This window comes from Chenopodium quinoa, unplaced genomic scaffold (genome assembly GCF_001683475.1).
Source record: "Chenopodium quinoa cultivar QQ74 unplaced genomic scaffold, ASM168347v1, whole genome shotgun sequence".
Classification (NCBI taxonomy): Eukaryota; Viridiplantae; Streptophyta; class Magnoliopsida; order Caryophyllales; family Amaranthaceae; genus Chenopodium; species Chenopodium quinoa.
Genome location: NW_018745461.1, coordinates 1,212,527 through 1,235,185, shown reverse-complemented (window position 1 = coordinate 1,235,185; position 22,659 = coordinate 1,212,527). Strand labels below are relative to the sequence as shown.

General features: G+C 34.5%; 2 protein-coding genes across 3 annotated transcripts; one reads left to right on the top strand and one right to left on the bottom strand.

The window, feature by feature from the left end:
- Positions 1-2,328: 2,328 nt before the first annotated feature.
- LOC110714861 (ras-related protein RABA5d-like) lies at positions 2,329-5,190 on the top strand. The gene is made up of 2 exons (XM_021893409.1): positions 2,329-2,659; positions 4,541-5,190. Exons 1-2 carry the CDS (start codon positions 2,329-2,331, stop codon positions 4,852-4,854), a joined length of 645 nt encoding a protein of 214 aa, XP_021749101.1. The 3' UTR covers positions 4,855-5,190.
- A 1,526-nt stretch (positions 5,191-6,716) lies between these two features.
- Positions 6,717-22,057, bottom strand: LOC110714734 (DNA topoisomerase 3-beta-like). Of its 2 annotated transcripts, XM_021893274.1 has the most exons (15): positions 21,816-22,057; positions 21,650-21,706; positions 19,970-20,073; positions 19,539-19,632; positions 18,325-18,424; positions 17,799-18,042; positions 16,549-16,711; positions 16,311-16,430; positions 15,413-15,492; positions 11,182-11,460; positions 10,823-10,991; positions 9,090-9,218; positions 8,782-8,994; positions 8,050-8,229; positions 6,717-7,538 (listed from the first exon to the last, which is right to left on the bottom strand). In XM_021893274.1, exons 1-15 carry the CDS (start codon positions 21,834-21,836, stop codon positions 6,906-6,908), a joined length of 2,586 nt encoding a protein of 861 aa, XP_021748966.1. In that variant the 5' UTR covers positions 21,837-22,057; the 3' UTR covers positions 6,717-6,905. The 2 variants fall into 2 exon arrangements, with proteins under 2 accessions (XP_021748966.1, XP_021748967.1); XM_021893275.1 differs by lacking the exons at positions 21,650-21,706; positions 21,816-22,057 and having other exon boundaries at positions 19,539-19,627.
- Positions 22,058-22,659: the final 602 nt, after the last annotated feature.

Below are 22,659 nucleotides of genomic sequence, written 5' to 3'. Positions count from 1 at the left end.
TTTAATCAACTAAACTAGTTAATTGCCACATCATGTTTTTTTACAAATAACTACGAAATTACTATGCTGACGAGGATGGTCGTGCAGGTCACACTCATCAACAACCAGACTAGAGATGGGTCAAACTCAAACATTAAAATCCCCTCTTTTCATATTTTATTTTGCAACCCCATTTAATTTAAATACAGATATTGCAGTAGAAGAAGAATTAAAGACAGTCAAGTGTGACACCATTAAACAGTTACATATACTCTAATCTCTTAAAGAATAGAAGAAACTCAAGTGTGACTCCATTAATAACATAGTACATGTACTCTAATCACTTGCTAATGTCTCACGCGCCTCTATCATTTACTCCATTTTTCAGATTGTATCAAATTCTTATTTTTCGACCAGTGTTAATAATGTATTTCGGTTAGTCGGATCAAATAATTTTTTTTTGTTTTTTTGTTTTTTTCAATATTCATATAGGTTAATCTATAAGAATATAAACCGTTAAAACAATACGAAGTATATGATTCACAATGTTTTTCTAAACAATATTAGAAATATATTTCAGATAACATAAGAGAATTTTACGAAGTATTAGTAATTTGGTATGGGGTAGGGTTGAGCCACAATCAAGGCTTTAGAGACTTAGAGCTAAGTACTATGCCTCGATATTCAAAAGGATGGTCCAAGCATGGCCCGAAACCACACATCCATTGCATCAAGTTTAGATTGATATGCTTAGGCCCTGTTCTCATTGACTGAACTCAGCTGAATTGAACTGAGCTGAACTGAACTGAATTGAAATGAATATTTTATAAGAGAAGGAAATTAGGAGTTGGACTGAACTGAACTGAACTGAGCTGAACTGAACTGAACTGAGCTGAACTGAACTGAGTTGAACTGAACTGAACTGAACTGAATTTCAACGTAAGAGAACAAACACTTAGTCAACATTTTACTTAATTGTCGAGTTTTGTACATGATCTTAGGTTTTTTTGGACACACCTTTTTTATTAGTAGATGTCAACTATAACTTGGTTAATGTATAGTGATGGTATCCAAAATCAAGGACTTACATTACTATCTTTTGTGCCTCTCTTTACACCAAAATATTTATATGCGATATAATAATATTAAGGAAAATTTGTCAAGAACTACACGCTTAATAGGGGTATTTGGAAACAACTACCCACTAAAAAATTTTATCAAAAAAACTACCCCCTAAATTTAAAAAGTTAGAGTAGCACTACCCATTTGCATTTTCCGGCGAGAATGTCCGTGCGTGGGCCGACTTTTTAAATTTTTCCCCGAAAAGACACGATGCAATGACAAATTGGACCTTAATTCGTAACCCTAGGATAACCAATTTGAATTAAAAGCAGCAAATTCAACCAATTTCAAATTATCCCCAATTTCTAAGAACCCCAATTTTTCTAATCATTACACCCTAACATCAAAATTCATAAATAATGGATTAAAAGAGAAGAATTACCTATGAATTACATACCCTACTTATTTTGACTTCTTTAATTAGGGATTTTCAGAAGAAAAATTGAAAAAGTGGGCCCCACACGCCGGACTTTTTCGCCGGAAAATGCAAATCGGTAGTGCTACTCTAACTTTTTAAATTTAGAGGGTAGTTTTTTTGATAAAAAATTTTAGTGGGTAGTTGTTTCCAAATACCCCTATTAAGCGTGTAGTTCCTCACAATTTTTCCTAAAATTAATATGCTTACTAAGGACACTAACAATGTTATAAGTTAAGACTACCAGAAAATAATTAAATAGATGACATTATTTTAAAATTTTCCCATAAATTATAGAGTTATATTGCAAAAACACATTAAGGATATATTCACATAAACTGAACTGAGGTGAATTGAATTGAAATGAACTGAGTTGAAATAAAATTTACAAGAGAAGAAAATTAGGAGTTAAACTGAATTGAATTGAAATTAACTAAAATTAAGCTAAAATGAATGTACCCTATATCCAAGATCACCACGTAAAATTTTCCACACTACGCCGTATGTTTAATCCACCCCTCCACACAACCAAAATTTTGCGCATGTAATATAAACACAATCAATTTCAACAGTTAAACTCCCCCTCAAAAGCACCTCTTTCTTACATAGACAACCCTCTTTAAAAAGGTCCACTCCCCTGTTTTCTCTCTTCTCTTTCCTCCTCCATTTCTCCTTCTTTCCAAAATCTAACACAAACCCACTTCCCAAAATCTCTCCTTTTCCAATACCCAATTCCCCAAAATCTCCACATTTTCTTCATAAATCAAATCTAACCCCACTAAATCCCTAATTTCCCCTGTTTTTAAGCCACAATGTCTTCAGATGATGAAGCAGAAGAATACCTCTTCAAGATTGTAATAATTGGTGATTCAGCTGTTGGTAAATCTAATTTGTTATCTAGATATGCAAGAAATGAGTTTAATATGCATTCAAAAGCAACAATTGGTGTGGAATTTCAAACACAAAGTATGGAAATTGAAGGAAAAGAGGTAAAAGCTCAGATTTGGGATACTGCTGGTCAAGAAAGATTTAGAGCTGTTACTTCTGCTTATTATAGAGGTGCTGTTGGTGCTCTTCTTGTTTATGATATTTCTCGCAGAACTACTTTTGATAGTATTGGTCGCTGGCTTGATGAACTTACCAGTAAGTTGTTGAATTTTTTTTATTTTTTTATTTTTTCAATTTTTCTGAATATTTATTTTTGGGTTTTTTGGTTGATGGGTTGCTTTTTTGATGTGTTTATTGATCTGGTTTGTTGATGATTTTTGTGTGTTTTGGGTTGATGTTTTGTGGGTTTTTATGTTGTTGCATCAGATTTGGTGAAATTTTGGTGATTGTTGTGTTTTTTAGATTTTTGGGTTAGCATTGGATTTTATGTTGCTGAATTTAGTTCAAAGTTGACATCTTTTTGTTAAATGATCTGAATTTTGTTGTTTTTAAAAAAGTTGTGTTATTTTGGAGATTTGCTTGAATATTTCCGGGGTTTGCTCATTTGTTTGGCTAATTGATCTGGGATTTTAAGAAAGTTCTCTTTTTTATATTTTGTTGAAGACATTGTTAAGCATTAATTAGGGATTGGAAAAATAAAAGTACCTGAATATTAAATTTGGGATTTTTGTAAAGGATATTAATTAGCAAAATGCAAGTGGTTGGGGTAGCTGGCTTTTGCTGCTTTTAATTTATGTATTGCTTTTGTTTTCTTGTAATGGTTGTTGAATATGAATTTCCTGAGTTTATATTGGAATATCATTTGAAGATTCGGCTTTTACTTTATGTGTGATGATTAGGATTGATGATCTCATTGTATTTCAATGGGAGAAACTAATTGAACAACATGAATATTGAAAAGCCATCATTTTTGTACCGACACTACCTTTATGGATTATGATAAGCAATCACTTAATTTGTAAATGTCCTTGGACATAAATTTAGGAAATTTTTATGAACTGCTTAGAAAGTTCGTCTGTGGCGATTTGGGACTTACAGATGAGTAATAACAGATTCTGCTTTTGAACTCTCTAATTCTTCAAGATGAGGAGCTTGATTGTTGGTAAATGTGTGATAACTAAATCTAAATCCACCAAACTTGACATCAGTTTAGTTCTACTTTCTCCTTAGATTGGGGTTACCGCGTTATGTGTTCCATCATCCTCCATTTCAAGTGACCTTTACCTAGTATCGAGGAACAGCTAGAGTGGTAAGGATCAATGTGGTCACTCTCAAAGCATTTTGCATTTCCTAGGTTCTGCTGTTTGTGCTGATTATTGGCATTTTCATCATTGATTGTCTACTCCAGATTAAAACTTTAGTAGATCTGGTATTCATCTACATTCTTGGTTGATCTCAACTCTCAAGTAGCTTAGCTAGTGTCTTTAGAGACCGTAGGATTTTGCGAAACACTGTGAACTTGGCACTGTGAGCATACATTGGTCTTTCTGCCTTGCACAACCTCTATACCCCAGCCACTCACCATACGAAAAGGGAAACAATAAACAGCTGATAGAGCATATTTCACTTAAGACTTTGGACTATCTCATGGACGGGGTTCACTGAACTCTTAGCTAAAGATTCCGTTAACACTAGTATCTTGAACTCTAGTCTTCCTATCTCACTCAATAGTTGATGCTAGCTGACATGGGAGGGTGTTGCGTACTTGGTCTTCTAGATATAAATAAAATTGTCTGATGTTGGCTGACAAACACATGGGTAATTCTTCTTCCCATCAGTGGTTGTTGCATATTCTATGTAAGTTTAGTAGAAGTAGAAGACTTCCTGTGTTCATTCAATCAAACAACTTCTGGTAATGTAAATTCATGGGAATTAGAACCTGAAAAGTGATAGAGAGTACATCCTACATCTAACCAAACGGCTACTTTCAATTATACTGACATTAGTTTAGAAGTTTATGCCACCAATACAATTTCTTCCTAGATGTGTGTTTTAGCTTAGCTTAGCTGTCGTTCCTATCTACAGAACCATTCTAATTTTTGTCTCAAGACATGACCATTGTGGATTCCTGTGCAGCTCATTCTGATACAACAGTAGCACGAATGCTTGTGGGAAATAAAAGCGACTTGGACAACATAAGGTCAGTAAGCATCGAAGAAGGCAAGAACCTTGCTGAAGAGCACGGACTTTTCTTTATGGAGACATCTGCAAAAGACTCGACTAATGTGAGGATGGCTTTTGAGATGGTGATCAAGGAGATATACAACAGTGTGAGCAGGAGAGTTCTCAATTCAGACTCTTATAAAGCTCAGTTATCTCTTAATAGGGTAAGCATTGTTAATGATGAAAAGACGCAAAACCAAGGCTTTAATTCCTGTTGTTCTAGGTGAATTTTCGCGGGCACAAAATTGTCTGCACTCGGAAATACACTGAATTGTTTTTTCCTACAGTCAGTGCTTTTTTATCCTTAATTATTATTTTTTTAAAAATCTATATCAATATCAAAGTTTTGTACTTGAAACATTATAAATTCCAAATCATATTTGAGTGGTATAGTAAAAGATGCATGACATCCCTCAGCCCAAAATTAAGGTGCTGATTCTTAACTTTGTTCTTGCCCTATTTGAGGGATCATATTATTGTATATGATCAATTTTTAATTCTTATTTATTTTTCCATATTACAAACAGCTAAGAAATGTGAGGTAACCACGTTTTTGTTGGAAATTATTGTCAGATTGATCTCTTTCATTTTTAATTCTCTGACTTGCATGTTGAATGTTTGTGCAGCCTGTTAGCCTCTTCTTTTTCTTTTTTAATGGCTAAATGCTAGTTTTTTTTTAGTAGTATATAATTTGTATTATTGAAATTGAGAGCATGATCAAGGCAAAGTCACAATACATATTGGATACTCGGATTTGTGTTCTAAAAATACATCGTTTTCAAGCATTAAAATTCTTAAGCACCCTTATATACACCGAGAACACAATAATAGGCTGCTGAGATTGGATTGTTTCATTGTTTGGCTCGTTTTTGAGATTTATATATCATCCCTAATATTTTTGTAAAATCTCGAAATCTCTTTATTAAGACATTATTTACCTGAAATACTTAATCACCCCAAAACCCTGTTTATATGAGGCGTGCATACATGTCTTGGTTAACCGCAACACTACATCATGAGTTGCTTTTGCAAGACTAATTAGCATCTTTGTTAATCGCATGCGTTGTACACTAATTTGCTATTTCTCAAAGGTGCGCTTTATATTATCCATTTTTTCAAGCAATTATCATCTTATTAACAATTATTAAACTTTTGATGGAAAAATCTAAATGAGTCTCTGAGTCCCTTCCATAATTGTTTGGTGCTCAAAATGGTAATCTAGAATAGCATAATGCATAATTTGAAATCATTTCGTCTAAGCATGTTTTGAAAGTACTAATCACTTACATGCGAGCAAGATTTTCAATTTTCATAAAATAATCCACAAATTATTACATTGAACCAGGATTATATTATTGAGAATGGTGCTTTGCTAGCGCATTCTAAATATCCACCAACACGAGCACATTCAATTTTCATAAGATATCTACAAATTACTATATGCATCCGGGAGCACTAAGAATGATGCTTTATTAGGATTCTAGAATAAGGAGCTATAGAGAACACGCGTATCCACTTACACCAGCATTGCCTATATTCTTAGGTGCACGACTGCACGGTATATGCGCCGTTGGTCTTCTAATCAGAATCAGTATTATTATTGATGGTACATGTCAAAGATTAATTGTTCCAGACATAGGCCACATGCCTTGTGAACGAGTGTAATCAACATCGTCTAAACATCACTTCACTTGCTATCCTAATCAAACACCAAATCAAGCCATTTAAACATCTATATATAAAAATATTAATCAACTATAGTAGCATTTTCGTTCTTTAATTTACACTTTATAATGCGTAGTTTCCTTTATGATCTTTCACCTTTTAGTGTCACATAAGTTTTCCAAGTTTATTTCTATTTCACTCTATACTAGCGTGGGCGGTGTAGCCTGCATTAACTCTCTCCCTTAAGAGTTTACAAGAGAACTGTCGGCCGTAATATTTTTTGTTCTTCATGCTCCACATTCTAAGTCAGCAATAGCTCAAACACAGGAACACACAATTACACAGTAAGCTACGCCTCAATTTGTGGTTCGACATTAGAATGCACATTTCTTGGTATTAGCCTCCTGAAAGGACAATGAAAGTATTACCAGATTCGTATCAATTCGGATTCATGAACAGTCTGAAAAAGATAAACAAAATTTGATCAAAAAGATTACATGCATTACAAATTACAAATAAACTTTCCCTGATTAAGGAAACTATATTCTGCAAGTTAAAACAGACTAGCGATAGGGAAAAGAAATTTTATTGTAAATTACAAGAGATTAATGTCTCAGAAATCCCGGAAACTCATTTTGGGATCAATGTCCTTCCTTCCACCTCGTCCTCGTCCTCTTCCCCTACCCCTTCCCCTTCCTCTTCCTCCAAATCGCCTGAAAGAAGATTTCCCATGCTTCATTTCGATCAGTGAATGAAGGAGCTCATCACAAAGAATGCATCCTGCATGCAAGGTAGCTCCATCTGCCAAAGGTGTGTTATTCTTATTAAAGTCAACTTCTATGATAGTAGACTCGCAGTCATGGCACCGCTCTTTGGTTGTTGAGATACGGTGAGCACCTTGGGGTAGAAAGACAAGACAGTTGCACATATTACAGTAAAGTCGCCACTTGGGAGCACTGACAGGGTCTAGGACAAGCGTACCACTGCACTCTGGGCATGCACAAACACCTTGAGCTATCAAAGAATGCGGACATGTAGGATGGGGGCAGAGGAAGCAAGGCATCCCAGAACCTTTTCCCAACTTGCCAGGACCAGTCTTGGGTGCACCAAAGAGTTTGTCTACACCTTCGAATGGAGGGTTGTTGTAGCAGTAAGGGCATAGGGGAAATGATTTGCCTTCTGGACCAGGCATGGAAAAGAGCAAGAGCTCAAAATTGTCCAAAGGGCAAACAATTTCCTTGTACAGCTACAAAGCAAACAACACAGAAACAGAAATAAGATACGAAGTAACAAAGGAAATGAATATTCAGGCTCAAACAAGTAACGAGAAAAAAGAAATTGACTTGAGATATGAGTACTTAACAATAAATCCATCCATGATGCACAAACAAAACAATAGCAGAAAAGAGAGGAAAGCTTTATAGACTTAACTCGTCCACCCTAGCTTTCTAGAGGGAAGTGCGGAGTTCGTGACCTTTGACACTTCATATCGATTGTTTATAAATTCGGTTGGACACTTTGGCTACCCCTAACACACCCTTGGGAATACCATATTTTGTGTAGGTTGGACCCCCCCCCCCCCCCCTCTTCCTCCCTTCTCCCTTTCTTTTTAAACCTTTGTTGACACCAAACCTTGCACAAATCTAATTTGAAAGGGTTAGGGATCTCACTAACTACCCTAAGAAAAAGAGAGCAGAGAAAGATAAGAGAATTTACAACAAATTTAGTACACTGCAGAAGGGAATTAGAAATAAAACCTTAATTGCGCCTTTTTGAGGAAGATAGTACACGTCCTCACAAGTATTGCAATATAGACGTTGTGGTTGTGGAGAAATGTACTTCATATACCTTGCGCATTTCCCACATTTACTCAACGCACGCCCTGATTCTGAAAGCGGAGAAAATTGGGCTTCAAATAGTGCATCCATGTGTTCAATCTGCATCAGGTTACAAAAAGCTAAGATATTTATCACAAAATCACTAAGCTGATTTCAAAAAAAAAAAAAAAAAAAAAAAAAAGAGTAAAAACAGAACTGGCTTGAACAGAAGTTCGAACCAAATGATTCGCCTAAATATGACCAAAAACAAAACCAAATTAGAAATACCTGATTACACTTTTGCACATGGTCCCTACATGAAGCAGCAAGGATACAGAAATTGCTTCAAGAGTACCCACTCAAGCGCTCTATAGAAATCTTATTTTATAGAGATCAGGTTCACCACCTTCATAGAAAAAAGTAGAATGGCAGTTGCCTTTCTCCCTTTTTCTAAAGCTTGGCAGGAGAACAAAGATAGGCACCATGACTACTAGTTAGTGTGTATGTGGCTATTTTGTTTATATGAGTTATTACCCCTCCATCTTTATTACATACAATTTAATATGTGCCCAAGTCTTAATCAGATTTTCCCTGTCTAGATGAAGATTCTCTATTCTTGGTTCCATCTCTCCAAAATCAAAGGTAATAGGATGAAAAGAAAAGTACACTCACCTGCTTGACAAAATAGACAAACTTCTGCGTAAATTGTTCAATAACATGCTTCACAACAAGTGAATGATCTGCTTGCCCCTTTGCTATTAGAGTAATCTGATGTTCGATAAAGCTCCGAATGTCTGGCAGACAAAGATCTGGATCAGTGCACTGGTAACCTCTAATAAGAGTGACACCTAACGCAGTAGGAACCAACCTCCGTCCACTTTGCACCTAGATTTTGAAACATATAATGGAATAGAAATGATTAATGTATCAATTACAGTACATAATAATTATCAAAGAGATTCACAGGGAGTGATATTGACCTGTACATAATTTCGCTCACATATGTTATTGATGTGTACAGGAATAGATGCATCTGTACCAATCCCATGCTTTTCCATGAGGGAAATGACCTCACTTTCAGTAAGGTAATCAGGAGGCGTAGTGTTCCCCTACAATATACAAAAGCCTACAAATCAATGTACTAAACTTTTATCCAAGCTTTGAAGCTTTTCCTAGCACAAAATCCAGATCAACCTAATTATAGAAGCAAACAGTCCCAAAGACCTTATCATAAAGCAGTACAGAAGAGGATATTCTTTGTGCAACCTTTACATCATGGGGCTAAGTCCCTAGTTGAGATTCCAAAGCTGCTTTTCTAATTACCTTGTCTGTTACAACTCTTATTCACCTTTTAATATCACTTATTAAATATAGCACCGAGAAGCACTACTTATAAAAACATTACAAATACTTGCAGTCAATTACTAAATAATACCATCCAAAGCATCAATTGGTGTCCAACAACAATTTACTGTACAATAATCTATTCAAGTGTTTTGCACCATTTACTAAGATTGGGTAGGACATATCGAAGTAGCATGACCTTTTATCACGTGCCTAATATCAAATTTTAGATCAATGTTGACTTACGAAAGATTAAATTTCAGGAGTATTACTTTTATTTATCTAACTTATTTTTCTAAATACTTTAATATAACTCAGAATCTACCAATCAGCAATACTTTTTCCATTCATCAATAATACCTAATGAAATTAGCAATATTGACTTATAAAAGATTTAATTGCTAATTAATTACTTTTATATATCAAAAAGTAAACAAATTTCAACTCTGAATCTACCAATCAACAAAGATTTTCCACTTTATCAATACTTGTTAATGAAATTAGCAATGGCTTTACAGAGCCGTAGCTAAATCCCCAGGATGCGCACTGTCATCACATGCTGCAGCTATTGAACAAAATACTTCACAAAAACAAAAACAATTACAAAGTAAAATTTAACCATTAACCTGTTATTAACAATTACGACTCTGTTCACCTCAACTTATATTTTAAATTATTTCAGAAAAATTCGGATACACTCAAAATATAATACTTGCTCAATAACAGTAAAGTTCAGACAAATCAACATAAACAAACGAGAGCACTCCCCAAGTTAAGTTCAGCAAATATACCAATGCACAATAGACAGACCTTGATGGTTGACAAACATAATTCCTAGGAAAACTAAACAAAAAGCAACCTATAAGTTGTTTCTAATATTAAAAAGCACCCTAACTAAATAAAATCAATTGATAACACCACTATGCCATTGCATACCTTATACCACCCCTTGCCATCATAAACTCAAATAAGAGTAACACTAATTATCCAAGACAAGCATAGTTTAACACAACCCATTCAGGATGAAAATTCATTCTTCCTTGGTTCCATCCTTCCAAAATCAAAGTGTTTAGTCTTTAGTGTGAAATGTTAATTGAATAATTATGAGGAGCTTTGGGTTGTATCAAATGAAATGTTTTTACAGGGTGCATATTATGGTTTAAAAATATCCTTACATAAACCTATGTCTAGAGCCTTGAATTTAGTTTTTACAGGCACCTAATAACCCACCAGGATGCATTATCAAATATTAATCCTGAAATCCTTTCCACTTCATGGGCTCAAAAGTCAAAAGTAAAAGCCTAAATTTCTAATTTGCTTTAGATCAGAAATTATGTATATCATAGACCTTTAGATCTTTGAGGATTACCTCATATAGTTCAACTTTTGATATTTTAATTCTTTCGCCTTTTGCAAAGTCGGGAAGCTTTTTCTCACTTATAGCCAACCAAGGCATGATGGAGGTGAATCCTTCGGCAGTGACATACTGCCCTGTAAAACTAAACGATTCCCCGCCACATGAAAATTCAACTTTTGTCCTGAAATGAAAGTACCTCATTAAATAAAAGGCAACCAGAACAACACCTACTTTACAACAAGACAGCTAAGACCTTTCTACTTGCTGTCATACCAAGTCACAGTGTTATACCATGCTATAATAGCTATTACTAGTATGATTATAGGATTCTACAAGTGCAACAAAAGAATACAAAGCAAGAGAGATTGTACCTGATATATTTGCAGTCTGGAGACACGGTGCCGATAAAGTGCTGACAAATATACTGATACAACTTCCAAGCATCATAACCTAGCATCTCTTCAGTAGCTGAGCGCATTGGGGTAATGGGTGGATGATCGCCTACATCAGTTCCTGAACGAGGTTTATGATAACCATCAGCCAGTAAGGTCTGTACATAACCACCCCATAAGGGATTACTCTGTTGAGTAACAAGTGCACCTCGGAAGTCAAACGAAGAAGGGTAGGCAGTACTTTCTGTGCGAGGATAACTGAAAGGGCACCATAACTTGATCATCAGGACAAAGACAATAACATTCCAGAAGTGAAGGGATCATTTATTATTATTATTATCATCATTTTTACTTTCATGCAATATTCAGGATCAGGCATGCATGAGCAACGCCAATCGCCCTTAGAAAATTCTCCGTACTTGAGGTTTTACAGCCAGGAAGTTGGTCATTGTTTACATGAACTAATAAGAAATAGATCATTTATCCTGTTACTATAACTCGTACTAAATGTCATCCAGAAGAAAGAGAATAAATGCATACATATTAGCATACATCAGTCTCATCTTATCCAAATCCAAGCCTAAGACAGTCAGAAAATTAAGGTTCTATTTTGCAGGTAATTTAAAGCAAAGTTGATGGCTATGACAGGCTACCCTACTCCTGACCTCATCTCACCATTGAAAAGAAAAAATCTGGCATGCAAAAGTTCATGGACAACTGCATGATGTATACAGGATCTGCCAACATATCCCCCCCCCCCCCCAAACCTCCTATCAATACCATACCTTATTTCAGTCACTTGTGTCATATGAATTTAGGTTGTAAAGGGAACACATCACCAGCCTAACACTTGACTAACATAAGCTTAGCACCAAACTACCTCTTTAATACCTTTTGTTGAGATCCGCCGATCTCCATCTCCACACAGATTCTCATATCACAAGACAATATACTCATCATCCATAGACCAGAAGAACACACTTAAAATCCACTCTACTTCTGTCTGATCTCAATCTCAAAATCCCAAGTAACATAAATGAATTTCCACATGTTTGGCTACGGCATTAAGACTCCTTTGACTCGTCCCCACACAACTTCAACCTTCAGTGTTGCAATACCACAACTACTATCATTGCTGCATATCAAAAATTACAATGTGAAAGCCACCACCTCTGCAATAAACAACTTTGCCGCCAGCTTCAGCTGCTCCATTTCTACAACTGCCATGCACCAGCATGGCAAAGACTGTTGGAGGTAGAAATTACCTATCAAAACTTTGCTTACAGTTCATGGAAATCAGGTGTGGCTCTTGGGCTTAAGAATGAGGTAGCAAACTAAGGTGAGAGCAACAGACGCTCAAACCTGAAACTCTGAAAATGACGAAAATGAGACAGTTCAAGATCAAGAAAGTAAATCAAGCTCCCTAAGGTAGGATGTGTATATGCAGTGAGCTTGAAATTTCTCATAACTGTCACGCCTTGAAGTATAAAACTGTTCAAAAGCAGAATCAACAACAAAACTTGATGACAGGTAAGGCATAGGGTAATCAACAGGCACTAGAAAGATGATGGAAGGAAGCAACTAAATCATATGTAGAGAAATAGGAATGAAAGAAAAAGAGCACACATGATTAAGGATTTAAGGATATGGAGTTGGTAAAACCAGACACAGTACGTTATATGCCTGCTAAGAGCCTAATAAAATAACACAATGTGACACAATAAGATAACAATCTTATTATTTCAGAATTTGCCTCACCTCTCAACTCTCACAGCAAAGCTAACATGCATTTGAACCTTCATAGACTCATCAACACCAAATTTTAAAACAATCTAACTTTACATCCGTGGCAATCTTTTCACTTCACACCTTTCAAATTCCATCTTTAAACTTGACCTTCCAAGAATTCCAACCATCACTATACATCATTGATATCCCAAACAAATTAAATCCATCTTTTAACTTAACCTTCCAAGTTATCTAACTACTATTGCTTTCTTTCGTATTGCAAAAGTTATGTGTAGAACGGACTCGCGTGAGTCCGGTCATACAAATAGGAAAAAAAAATTGAGGGAAAAAAAAATCTTAATGGTCAGAAATTAGATAATAATAATGGTCGGATATTATATTATAAATATCAGATATTATATTATAATTGTCAGGAAAAAAAAAGTTACATATATATATATATATATATATAAAATAGGTTAAATATATCAGAAATTAGATTATAATGGTCAGGTATTAAAACCCCTCCTTCCTTCCTCTCTTTCTCTCTCCTCAATAACCCACCATATCTCTCCTCTTTCTCTGCAACTCACATTTTCTCTCTCCTCCATGTGATTCCCAAATGGAAAATTTTGTCTAGTTACACGGATGTGCCAAAAAAGAGCTTGATTTTGTGAACAAGCTATCACTGAAGCACTTATTCTTTAGTGTTTCTATCAATGCTACCTAGTACCTACACATCTTTGATCTGGTCAACTTGAACCCAAAATACCTCAAGTAAAGAAAATCTCAAATGCCATGAGGTAAAAATTTGAGGGCAGAAAACTTAGAGGTGGAACACTGACTTTCCTCTTTAGAACATCTTATATGGAGATTCCCACCCCCACCCCCACCCCCACTTTAGGTAAAGAAACAAACTCATTCTCAAAGATGTTGTATGACTTTTGATTGCTGCGTTTCTAGGTTGAGGAGGGTGGAGCAGGGCCGGTCTGGGTTTGGGCTCTTTTGGGTTGCTTGTGGTGGAGTTGTGGCTATGCTTCATCAATTGACGACTATAGAATCGTGTTTGTTGGGGCGCTTTTGGGTCGGTGGTGGGGGAGGGTCACCAGCAACGGGGGTTGGGAGGGAGAAGGTTGTCGGCCGCCGACAGGGGCTTGGCAGTGACAGTGGGTTGGAGATGGGAGTATGCATTATTAACGGGACTCACACAAAACCTTCTCCTTTTGTATTAGGTTCTTAAAATATTTAATTTTAATTATGTATCTCAAATAACACAAACCTCTTCCTAGATTCAAATTATATTTGTATCCCATATACCAAACATCTAGCAGTCCATGTATTAGTATGTTTCAGTCTCTAAGTTCACTTAATCTTCCTATATACTCCCTCCATCCCATAATTAAGTAAACGTTCTATCTTTTGCAAGGAGATTAAGGCTCTGTTATATACTTCTACTCGCCTTATCTTCATTTAAATCAGGTTTGATAAGTTCAGATTAATGCATAAAAAGGCTCAAGGCGCACCAAGGCATTTCAGAATTCCCTGCACCCGAGGACTATAGAGTTCAGATAATATAATATAAGGGCTAATAAGTTAAGATAATATAATATAAGGGTTAATAAGTTCAGATAATATAAGGGATAATAACTTCTAATAAGGTCTAATAACACCTTATATAAAGTCTAGTAAGGTTTGATGAGTTCAGATAAAATAATACTCCACTCCGTATAAGATAAGGGTTATATAAGATAATATAAAGGCTAATAAATTCATATAAGATATGTTATGGACTAATATGGTATGATAATAGAAATATAAGATTAATGAAATTCAGATGAAGAGAACACTACCTAAGAACAGTAAAAGGTGGAGGAAAAAAGTGATTGGGTGCTGGTTCCAATGGTAAGGACTAGGGAAAAGATGTAGAGGAAATTGTACCAAAAGTAGATGGTTTATTGAAGAACATCGTAAAATAAAAGGTGTGATTTGGTGTGCACTTAAAATACAAGACAAATCCAACAAAGGAAGTACATAGTAAGTGCCATATTAACACCAATTTTATCATTACACGGCATGAAAAATTTCAGTTCATGTATCAGCAATTCAGCATGCATATACTCTTATAAAGAATATATAAGATCATACTATTTTAAGAAAATCATGTCATTCACTGCTCTGTTTCGCACAAAAGTAGCACAGGGCTACAATTACGCCCAAAAAAAAAAAAAGGAATCTTTATGATATCCTATACTTGGTAATAGTAGTAATAGTATTAAACATGATAAACCACTAAGCAGCATAAACTTGAATAACCACTATCTGTCAAACAATGCTTAATGCTCAAACTCTTTTATATACTTCTTGAATTTCCATACATCAACAATGGAAACTAAACAGGTTTTCCAAAGAAAATATAAAATGAACGAGTCTTAGACATACGCAACCATAATTTAAATAATGTTTGAGACAAGGTGGTATTAACCTGATAAAACCTTGAGTGTACAATCTTTCTGCTATCTGCATAGCCATCTGTGGCCCAAAGCCCAATGAACTTGAGGCAACCTTGAAGATTATAACAATGAGGTAAGTTTGTCCCACAAATGTACTATAAAGTGTATTCTGAAAGTCTAAATCACAGTTCAACATAATAAACTGTGCTCTACAGACCCTAATTATAGGAAAATAACAATAGACACCATCAATAAAAGAGCACAAACTTCTTTTTGACACAATATATTAGCAAATATTTTCAGTATTATTACTATTATACTCCTTTTGACACAAAATATACTATCAAGTGTACTTGAAAGTTTAAATTCCAGTTCAACATAATTAACCATGCTATAGACACCCTATTTTCTAACATAAGGCAGGTAACAGTGAACAGTTACACAAACTCCCTTTTGACACAATCAGACAATACATTAGCAAAACATCTTCAGTGCAATATTTCTACAAATAGAGAATCAAACTTCTAACTTTTCCACAATGGATGATGAAAATTCTAGAAAAACTGCTATTCAGAATATTCTTACAAAATTCAAATTATATTAAACTTTGCATTACAATCATACATATCAAGACATGTAAGAAAAGGAAACAATGCAGTAATTATGTCTTCTTATTTTGTACACTCCTAAAGTCCATAAAATTTATAAAATGAAGAGGTTTTTTAGATTAAGACATATGACTTGGCAATGTCTGTCTGCACAAAGGTTGACACTAAAAACACTAATAGATCCTTCCAGTTAGATCATAAAATTTACTATCAATAAAAAGAACAAGCCCAGGAATGGAAAGGAAACACTTCTTGGAGATACAAGAAATATAATGTAATCTCAACTAAAGATGCAACTAATGCAAGGAGTGGGGGAAGAAACCTTAAGAAGATTGACTGTGTTCAAACCGGCGGGCCTACTCTTGTGCTCCTGCTTCTTAAATACATTGATTATTTCAACAGTGCCATCTTCCATCACCAATTTTTGAAACATCAAGGAGACCTGGAGGAAAATTCCCATTGTTATTATTCAATGCCTTACTTACCTATTAAAAAGGTACTGAGTAATTTAAATTCACAACTAGCCAGTTCAGTATGAATTATAGCAGGATGATGCTCACGTCCAGGTCGAACAACTTTTCACGTTCCCAATCCAGTTTTAGTTCATAGCCCTTGTGAGCAATGTAAGGCTGCACAGCCCAGTATTTCTGTGGCTTAAAAGTGTTGATATTCAAATAGCGTTGTACACAAAATCCAAGAGTTGGAGTTTGACATGGCCCATACCTGCAAAGATGAAGGACATAGAAATCAAGCTCCAAAGCAAAGTCAGAAATTATATATATTAAATTCTGGCCCATATCAACACATTCTACTGCAATATCAACTATGTAAAAACATAAATCTAAATCCTTTGCATCTCAATCACTTAACTGATGAGTCACTCATAACTATCACAGCTTCTTAAAATAAACATAATCACATAACCATTAAGGAGAGAGAGGGGGGGGGGGGGGAGTGAAATACATATTTCTAGCCTAAATGTGACAAAAACATAAGAGAAAAAGATCCTCGAAACACAAAAATAAGTGGGATGCCAAGTTTCAAACATACCAAGAAAAATTTGTTTTTGTGTCCACGGTCTAGGTGCTAGACAAAGGAAGGCTCCCGCAGCCCTAAGAAACAATGAGGCATAATAGCTTATTTTCGCCTCTATCTCAATATTAAGCTCCACACTTCTATTTTGGGATGCCACAAAATAAGCCCCATTTTCTTTTTCAAAGTTGAATAATTCATATTCTAGGTTTGATCCTGAAACAATTTGATTAAATTAGAATTCTACATTCTTTATAGGAACTTAGGAAGTACATGTATAAAGTAAAATTACCCTAGTTATAAAGTAATTACCCTAGTAAAAAAGGACAATTATTACATTTTTACCAAAAGGTACAGATGTTATTTGCAACAAGATGCAGACTTACCACACACCCCCCCCCCCCAAAACAAATTTTTACGAGGAAAAATAATTATATACACATTAGAAACATATAGATGAAATGATCAATCATGCACATTAAAAGATCAAATGATTAAAGATAAAGGGCATCCAAATTGCAAAGAGGACAAACAAGGAAGCTGAAGCTGAACAGACATAACTAAAGGTTACCCATAAAAACTGGGGATAAATAATACTAACACATAGAATATAACAAAGAGTAGAAACCTATGAGATAACTCACAAGTCCAAATTTCCATATAAATGGCATCCAAAGAGGACAAAGGGGAAGCTGAACAGACATAACTAAAGGTTACCCATGAAAACTGGGGATAAATAATACTAACACATAGAACACGGCAAAGAGTAGAAACCTACGAGATTACTCGAGAGTCCAAATTTCCATATTTTCCCTGAAAGTAGCCAGTCTGAAAGCGGGTAAAAGCAACTCCAACTTTCAAGTCTATCTCTTGACGAGCATCGACAGCCAAAGCCTCATTTCTGTTTGGTTCAACAAGATTGTCCATTGCCTTTGCAATATCTTTCTCGGTAACAGAGGAAAATCGAGCGCGATAAACTCTTGCTTCCCCCTCTTTGAAATGAAAACCAGTGCATTCAATAACTGCAGTGCAGAGCAACCTTACATCATTGTCTGACTGAAACAAGTTCTAAAATTCAGGCAGCAAATAGACACAGAGCTATAAGTAAAGAGCTCCATTTTTATGTTAATAAAGAAAGAATTTCATTAAACAAATAATATCTAATGCAAAGTGTGATAGTCCGAATGTTAAAACAGTCAATAATGCGGCACACTAGAACCTGTGGCAGACTGGGTTTTGTGCATGCATAGATTGAGGATTTTACCAATTACTTGTGAACCTAAATTTTGATTGAGGATATGTACCTTCAAAGCAAATATTTTCCCCTTCTCGGTCACAATCAAGCCACAATACTAGATGGCTACAACCTCGAGCTTCTTGACTCAGATGCCTCCGGATATGGGCCTGAGCATAAAAAAATAAAAAAAATCAAAGTGACAACAAAGATTCACCTAATGCCATCTACATTCCAAAATTTTACCGGGCACACCTTCCAGACAAAAAAATGCAAAACAGACTTCAACTATTGATGCTTAAAGAGAGAAAATTACCTTCAAGTATTTAACAATCATTAAAAAGTTTCTCATTGTATGCAAACTTTTTCAACAGACTCAACCACAAAGAAAAGTTTTAGCTTTTACCTTAACGCTAAAATGCTAAGCTAAAAATGATCACAAAATGGTCGGGAAGTTTATACAAAAGGTAGGCTAAAGCTAAAGCCAAAAAATATTTTATTTTTTTTCAGAAAGTTATTACTTTAATAGTTTCATTGAAATCTACAAACATAACAGGTTTGATACTTCCTCTATTTCTTATAGTTGCAAAACTTCTATTTTCACGCTTGCCAATGCTACTCAAGTACTCATTGATATCTTTGATTCTAAATAAGTAAAATTATAAATATTTGATGTATTGAAAATATACATTGAGAAAAATATAACATGATCCCACATAAGTGTGTTTTTACTTAAACATAAACCATCCTACATAGTCAAATTACAGTATTTAAATGGGTAAAAATTCTCAGTGTAGCAAGTAATAAGAAACGGAGGGCAAGTATAGAGCATAGTTACTGATATTGCTGTTTTGATTTAGAGATCCAAAATTATGAAATGTAAAGCTTATATAACCATAGGAATGTAAAATCAGCTCCAATTCACCAAAAAGAAGACAATTTTTTTTTTTTAAGTGAATTGATATTTACAGGCTAGATTTTATACAAAAGGTATCTTGGTTCAACCACATTACCAATTACAATATACCTTTTCAATTTAATCTCTATTAAAAATGTTTTGAGTTCCTTCTCTAACTTAGTTGGCATTGTCAATATGCAATCCATCAATACTTCAATGACATACACATAAAGGTAGTTATACATCAGAAGTTATCATAAACAACTTAATTATAAAATAAATAAATAAATAAATAAATAATCATAGTTTATCTCCATTCAAAATCACTTATAGCCCATAAATTGATTGTGTTGAAAATAACATATCTAACACTTAGCAATCTGCACCTTTGGGTTAGATTCAGATTTGAGAGTGGGAGCTTGAAAAAGATCCAGAGGATCTGTTGTGTTCCAGTCTTGATATGCTGGAGGAAAATCTACACTAAAAACACAAAGATGATCATCAGTCCTAATCTATGAATTTTATATAGCTCAAGCTACCAAGACTATGAGAGTCAAATTATAGCATTACAGGCTAGTGAAACAATTAAGTGCACCCAAAATCACATTTATGATCATGAGAATATCAACAAACTGGAAATTTCAATCAAATTGCTCATCAATAGTTAAACATAAATTATAAAAGTTTGCACAATACCATGAAGTAATCCCTGTCACTGTAAAAGCAGATTAAGGAAGCAAAATGATGGAAACATACATACATCAATAGCAAAGGGAACAAAAGCCATAACTCAGAAGATAGAAATAGAGAGCCTAACCTAAAAACATGCCCGATCACTGAAGTAACTTTATAATAACTGTGAAGACCCAAAAACTTCCCATCAAATTCATGCACCTCAGTACTTCCCCTCCTGGTCGACATCTGAAAAGATACAAAAAGGGTTTGCAGAGTTAAGAATGTGTACCCAGTAGCAGGACACAAATACTTGAAACAAAGACAGTAGAGAAACATGACAATTTCAGCATTTTTGTATAAACACAAGACAAAATGAAAATGATTATGTTGATATGTCATGAGATCAAGTTGAGGAATATATAATTGCCAAAAAAAGTGTAATCTTATGCGAAGTAATGTTATTTTGTCAAATATACTTCGTATATGATATTATTGTAAAGCAAAACAAGTTTTATGTGGAGATACAAGTCTTAGATCCTGGATTTTAAAAGACTTGTTTTGTTTCCGAGGTATATTCTGCTGAAATGGGGGACACTGACCCATGTACCAGAATAGCTAGTTCTACTTCCAGAATTTATGTATTTTAGACGATACTCCCAGATTAAGCAAACACACTTCTCATAATAATCAAAAGTAGATTAAAAAAAAATACCCTTAAACAGCTTTGTATGCCTACTATCAATCTTTCTATTCTATATCTTGGTCAATAGTAATACTCAGCGTATCAGCTGATATGTACAGTTTTTCCAACTCGACGAAGTAAACAAACGAAAATTTTTGAATTGTGAAGGAACATTACATGTCAACTGAATAACATTATAGAAACTTAGAAAGATGGTTTTGGGATGATGATAAGCCGACAAGCAGATACAATTGGATACTGGATATAAAATGTATAATGCATCAACCACAACCCTCTACAAACACCACAATATTGTGATTCTTAAGTCCTAATTACTACTAAAACCCTCAAGTCTTTGTAGAAACCTCAAACAGTGATATTACTGATATATAATAAAGAGGGACACTGCATAAGAAAGGAATGGCCAAGGATATTACAAATCCTTAAATAAACTCTTTATTACGCACCTAATCTATTCTATACACAAGAGGCCAAGATGATGTACATAGAAGAAAAACTCGATGATTAGGCAGCCAGCTACTCAAAACCATGTTTGAAAATGCAAAATAATACCTAGAATGTTTCAAAAATTACAAGCCAACTACAAGTTTACTACCTAAAGTAGTTAAAACCTTAAACCCACAAAAAAGCTCAAAAATTTGTGAAGAGTACAATGATGTTCACATTCTCAAACCCAATTTCATCATCAAAAAAGGAATCAAATATCACCGTAATAATGTTATCCTATGATTAAAAGACAAAAGGCATGGAAACCCTCCCCCTAACCTTTTTCTACTACAAAATTTTATCAAACTTCCTTTAACTTAAAGAGTATCAAAGTTTACACCACGCGTTGTCAAAACCGGGATTTCTTCAATCCATGCTTTAACATTATCAACAATCACACTAAACCTAGCTAATTTGTGAAGTGTGAACCACCATATTCCCCCTTCTCTCACCTTAAAACCCTTCTCCATAAAAATTCCATTTTTCTTCAAGTTATACCTCCAACATAAAGGGAGTAATCACATTCAACTAATCCATTCTTTCTAAAAATAATACAAGAAAATTAATATAAAATGAAAATGCAACAAATAATCAATAAATTAGATTAAAAAAAAAAAAAAAAAAACAACTCACTTTACCACCGGAAAGAACCGTTGCGATCGAGAGCGCAATGCTCGGCTTCTCCGCAACCTGCAAACCAATCATCATCAATACATAATCACGAAATTTATTCCAAATTAGTCCCAAAAAAAAAAAAAAAAAAATTCAAACCAAAAAAAAAAAAAACTGAAATGCTGACCATGAGAACTTTCGGAGCCATAGAAAAATTAGGAGAGAGAAATGAGTAAAAGAAGTTTCAAATTGAAGATAAAGTGAAGTTGAATTCGCTAATTTCTTCAGATTTACTGGAATTTAGAGAGAGAATCATACGAAATTGGTATAGAAATTGGGGTTTAGGGTTGATGGATTGATTGATTAATTTGGCGGGGGAATTAGGGAAAGATTGGAGATGAAGAAGTATTTGTTGGGCCGAATTCTATCAAAATAGTATTGGGTCGTAATATTTTGTCTTGGTAAATTTTGGTCCATCAAATGTTATCCTGTATGATTGCAACATTTTTCATTTTACGCTAGTTAGTGGATTACATTATTCATTAACATTGATTAGTTACTGATTCCTCAAAAAAAAAATATTGATCAATTAATAATGAGTAAAAATCATGATAATTTCATCTTATGAAAGTATAAATGGAGTTATGGGAATCTAACAAGGTTTCACAATTTCCTTGACTTAATTCATAGTCAAAGCTAGTAAACACAAAATATGTGAATACTGAATAGTGCATAAGTCACAGTGTTGTAATTTTAGAGAAACGGAAGAAATATAAGGGAGAGTTGAATATGAATGGTAGTTTGGTTGTATACATGAATTTACACTTTGTTGTATAGCTTTTATTAAGATGTCCATCTATTCCTATTTTATGCCGTGAAATTTTTTATATGTTAGCCAATCTACTAATTCTCGGAAATTGTATGTTTTATTTAATGGAATGACCACTGAACAACCATTTTAAATTTGACAATGCATAAAACTTTCTTTCATTCCCACAAATAAATATATAAATAAATGAAAAATTAATGTT

Bases quoted from the DNA above. Each gene is read 5' to 3' on its own strand.
- LOC110714861 (XM_021893409.1), top strand. From the start codon at position 2,329: ATGTCTTCAGATGATGAAGCAGAAGAATACCTCTTCAAGATTGTAATA. The intron at 2,660-4,540 runs GTAAGTTGTTGA...ATTCCTGTGCAG, and splicing joins CTGGCTTGATGAACTTACCA to CTCATTCTGATACAACAGTA.
- LOC110714734 (XM_021893274.1), bottom strand. From the start codon at position 21,836: ATGGCTCCGAAAGTTCTCATG. The intron at 21,707-21,815 runs GTCAGCATTTCA...ATTGGTTTGCAG, and splicing joins TGGCTCCGAAAGTTCTCATG to GTTGCGGAGAAGCCGAGCAT. The intron at 7,539-8,049 runs GTTTTATTTCTA...TTTGCTTTGTAG, and splicing joins CTCAAAAAGGCGCAATTAAG to CTGTACAAGGAAATTGTTTG.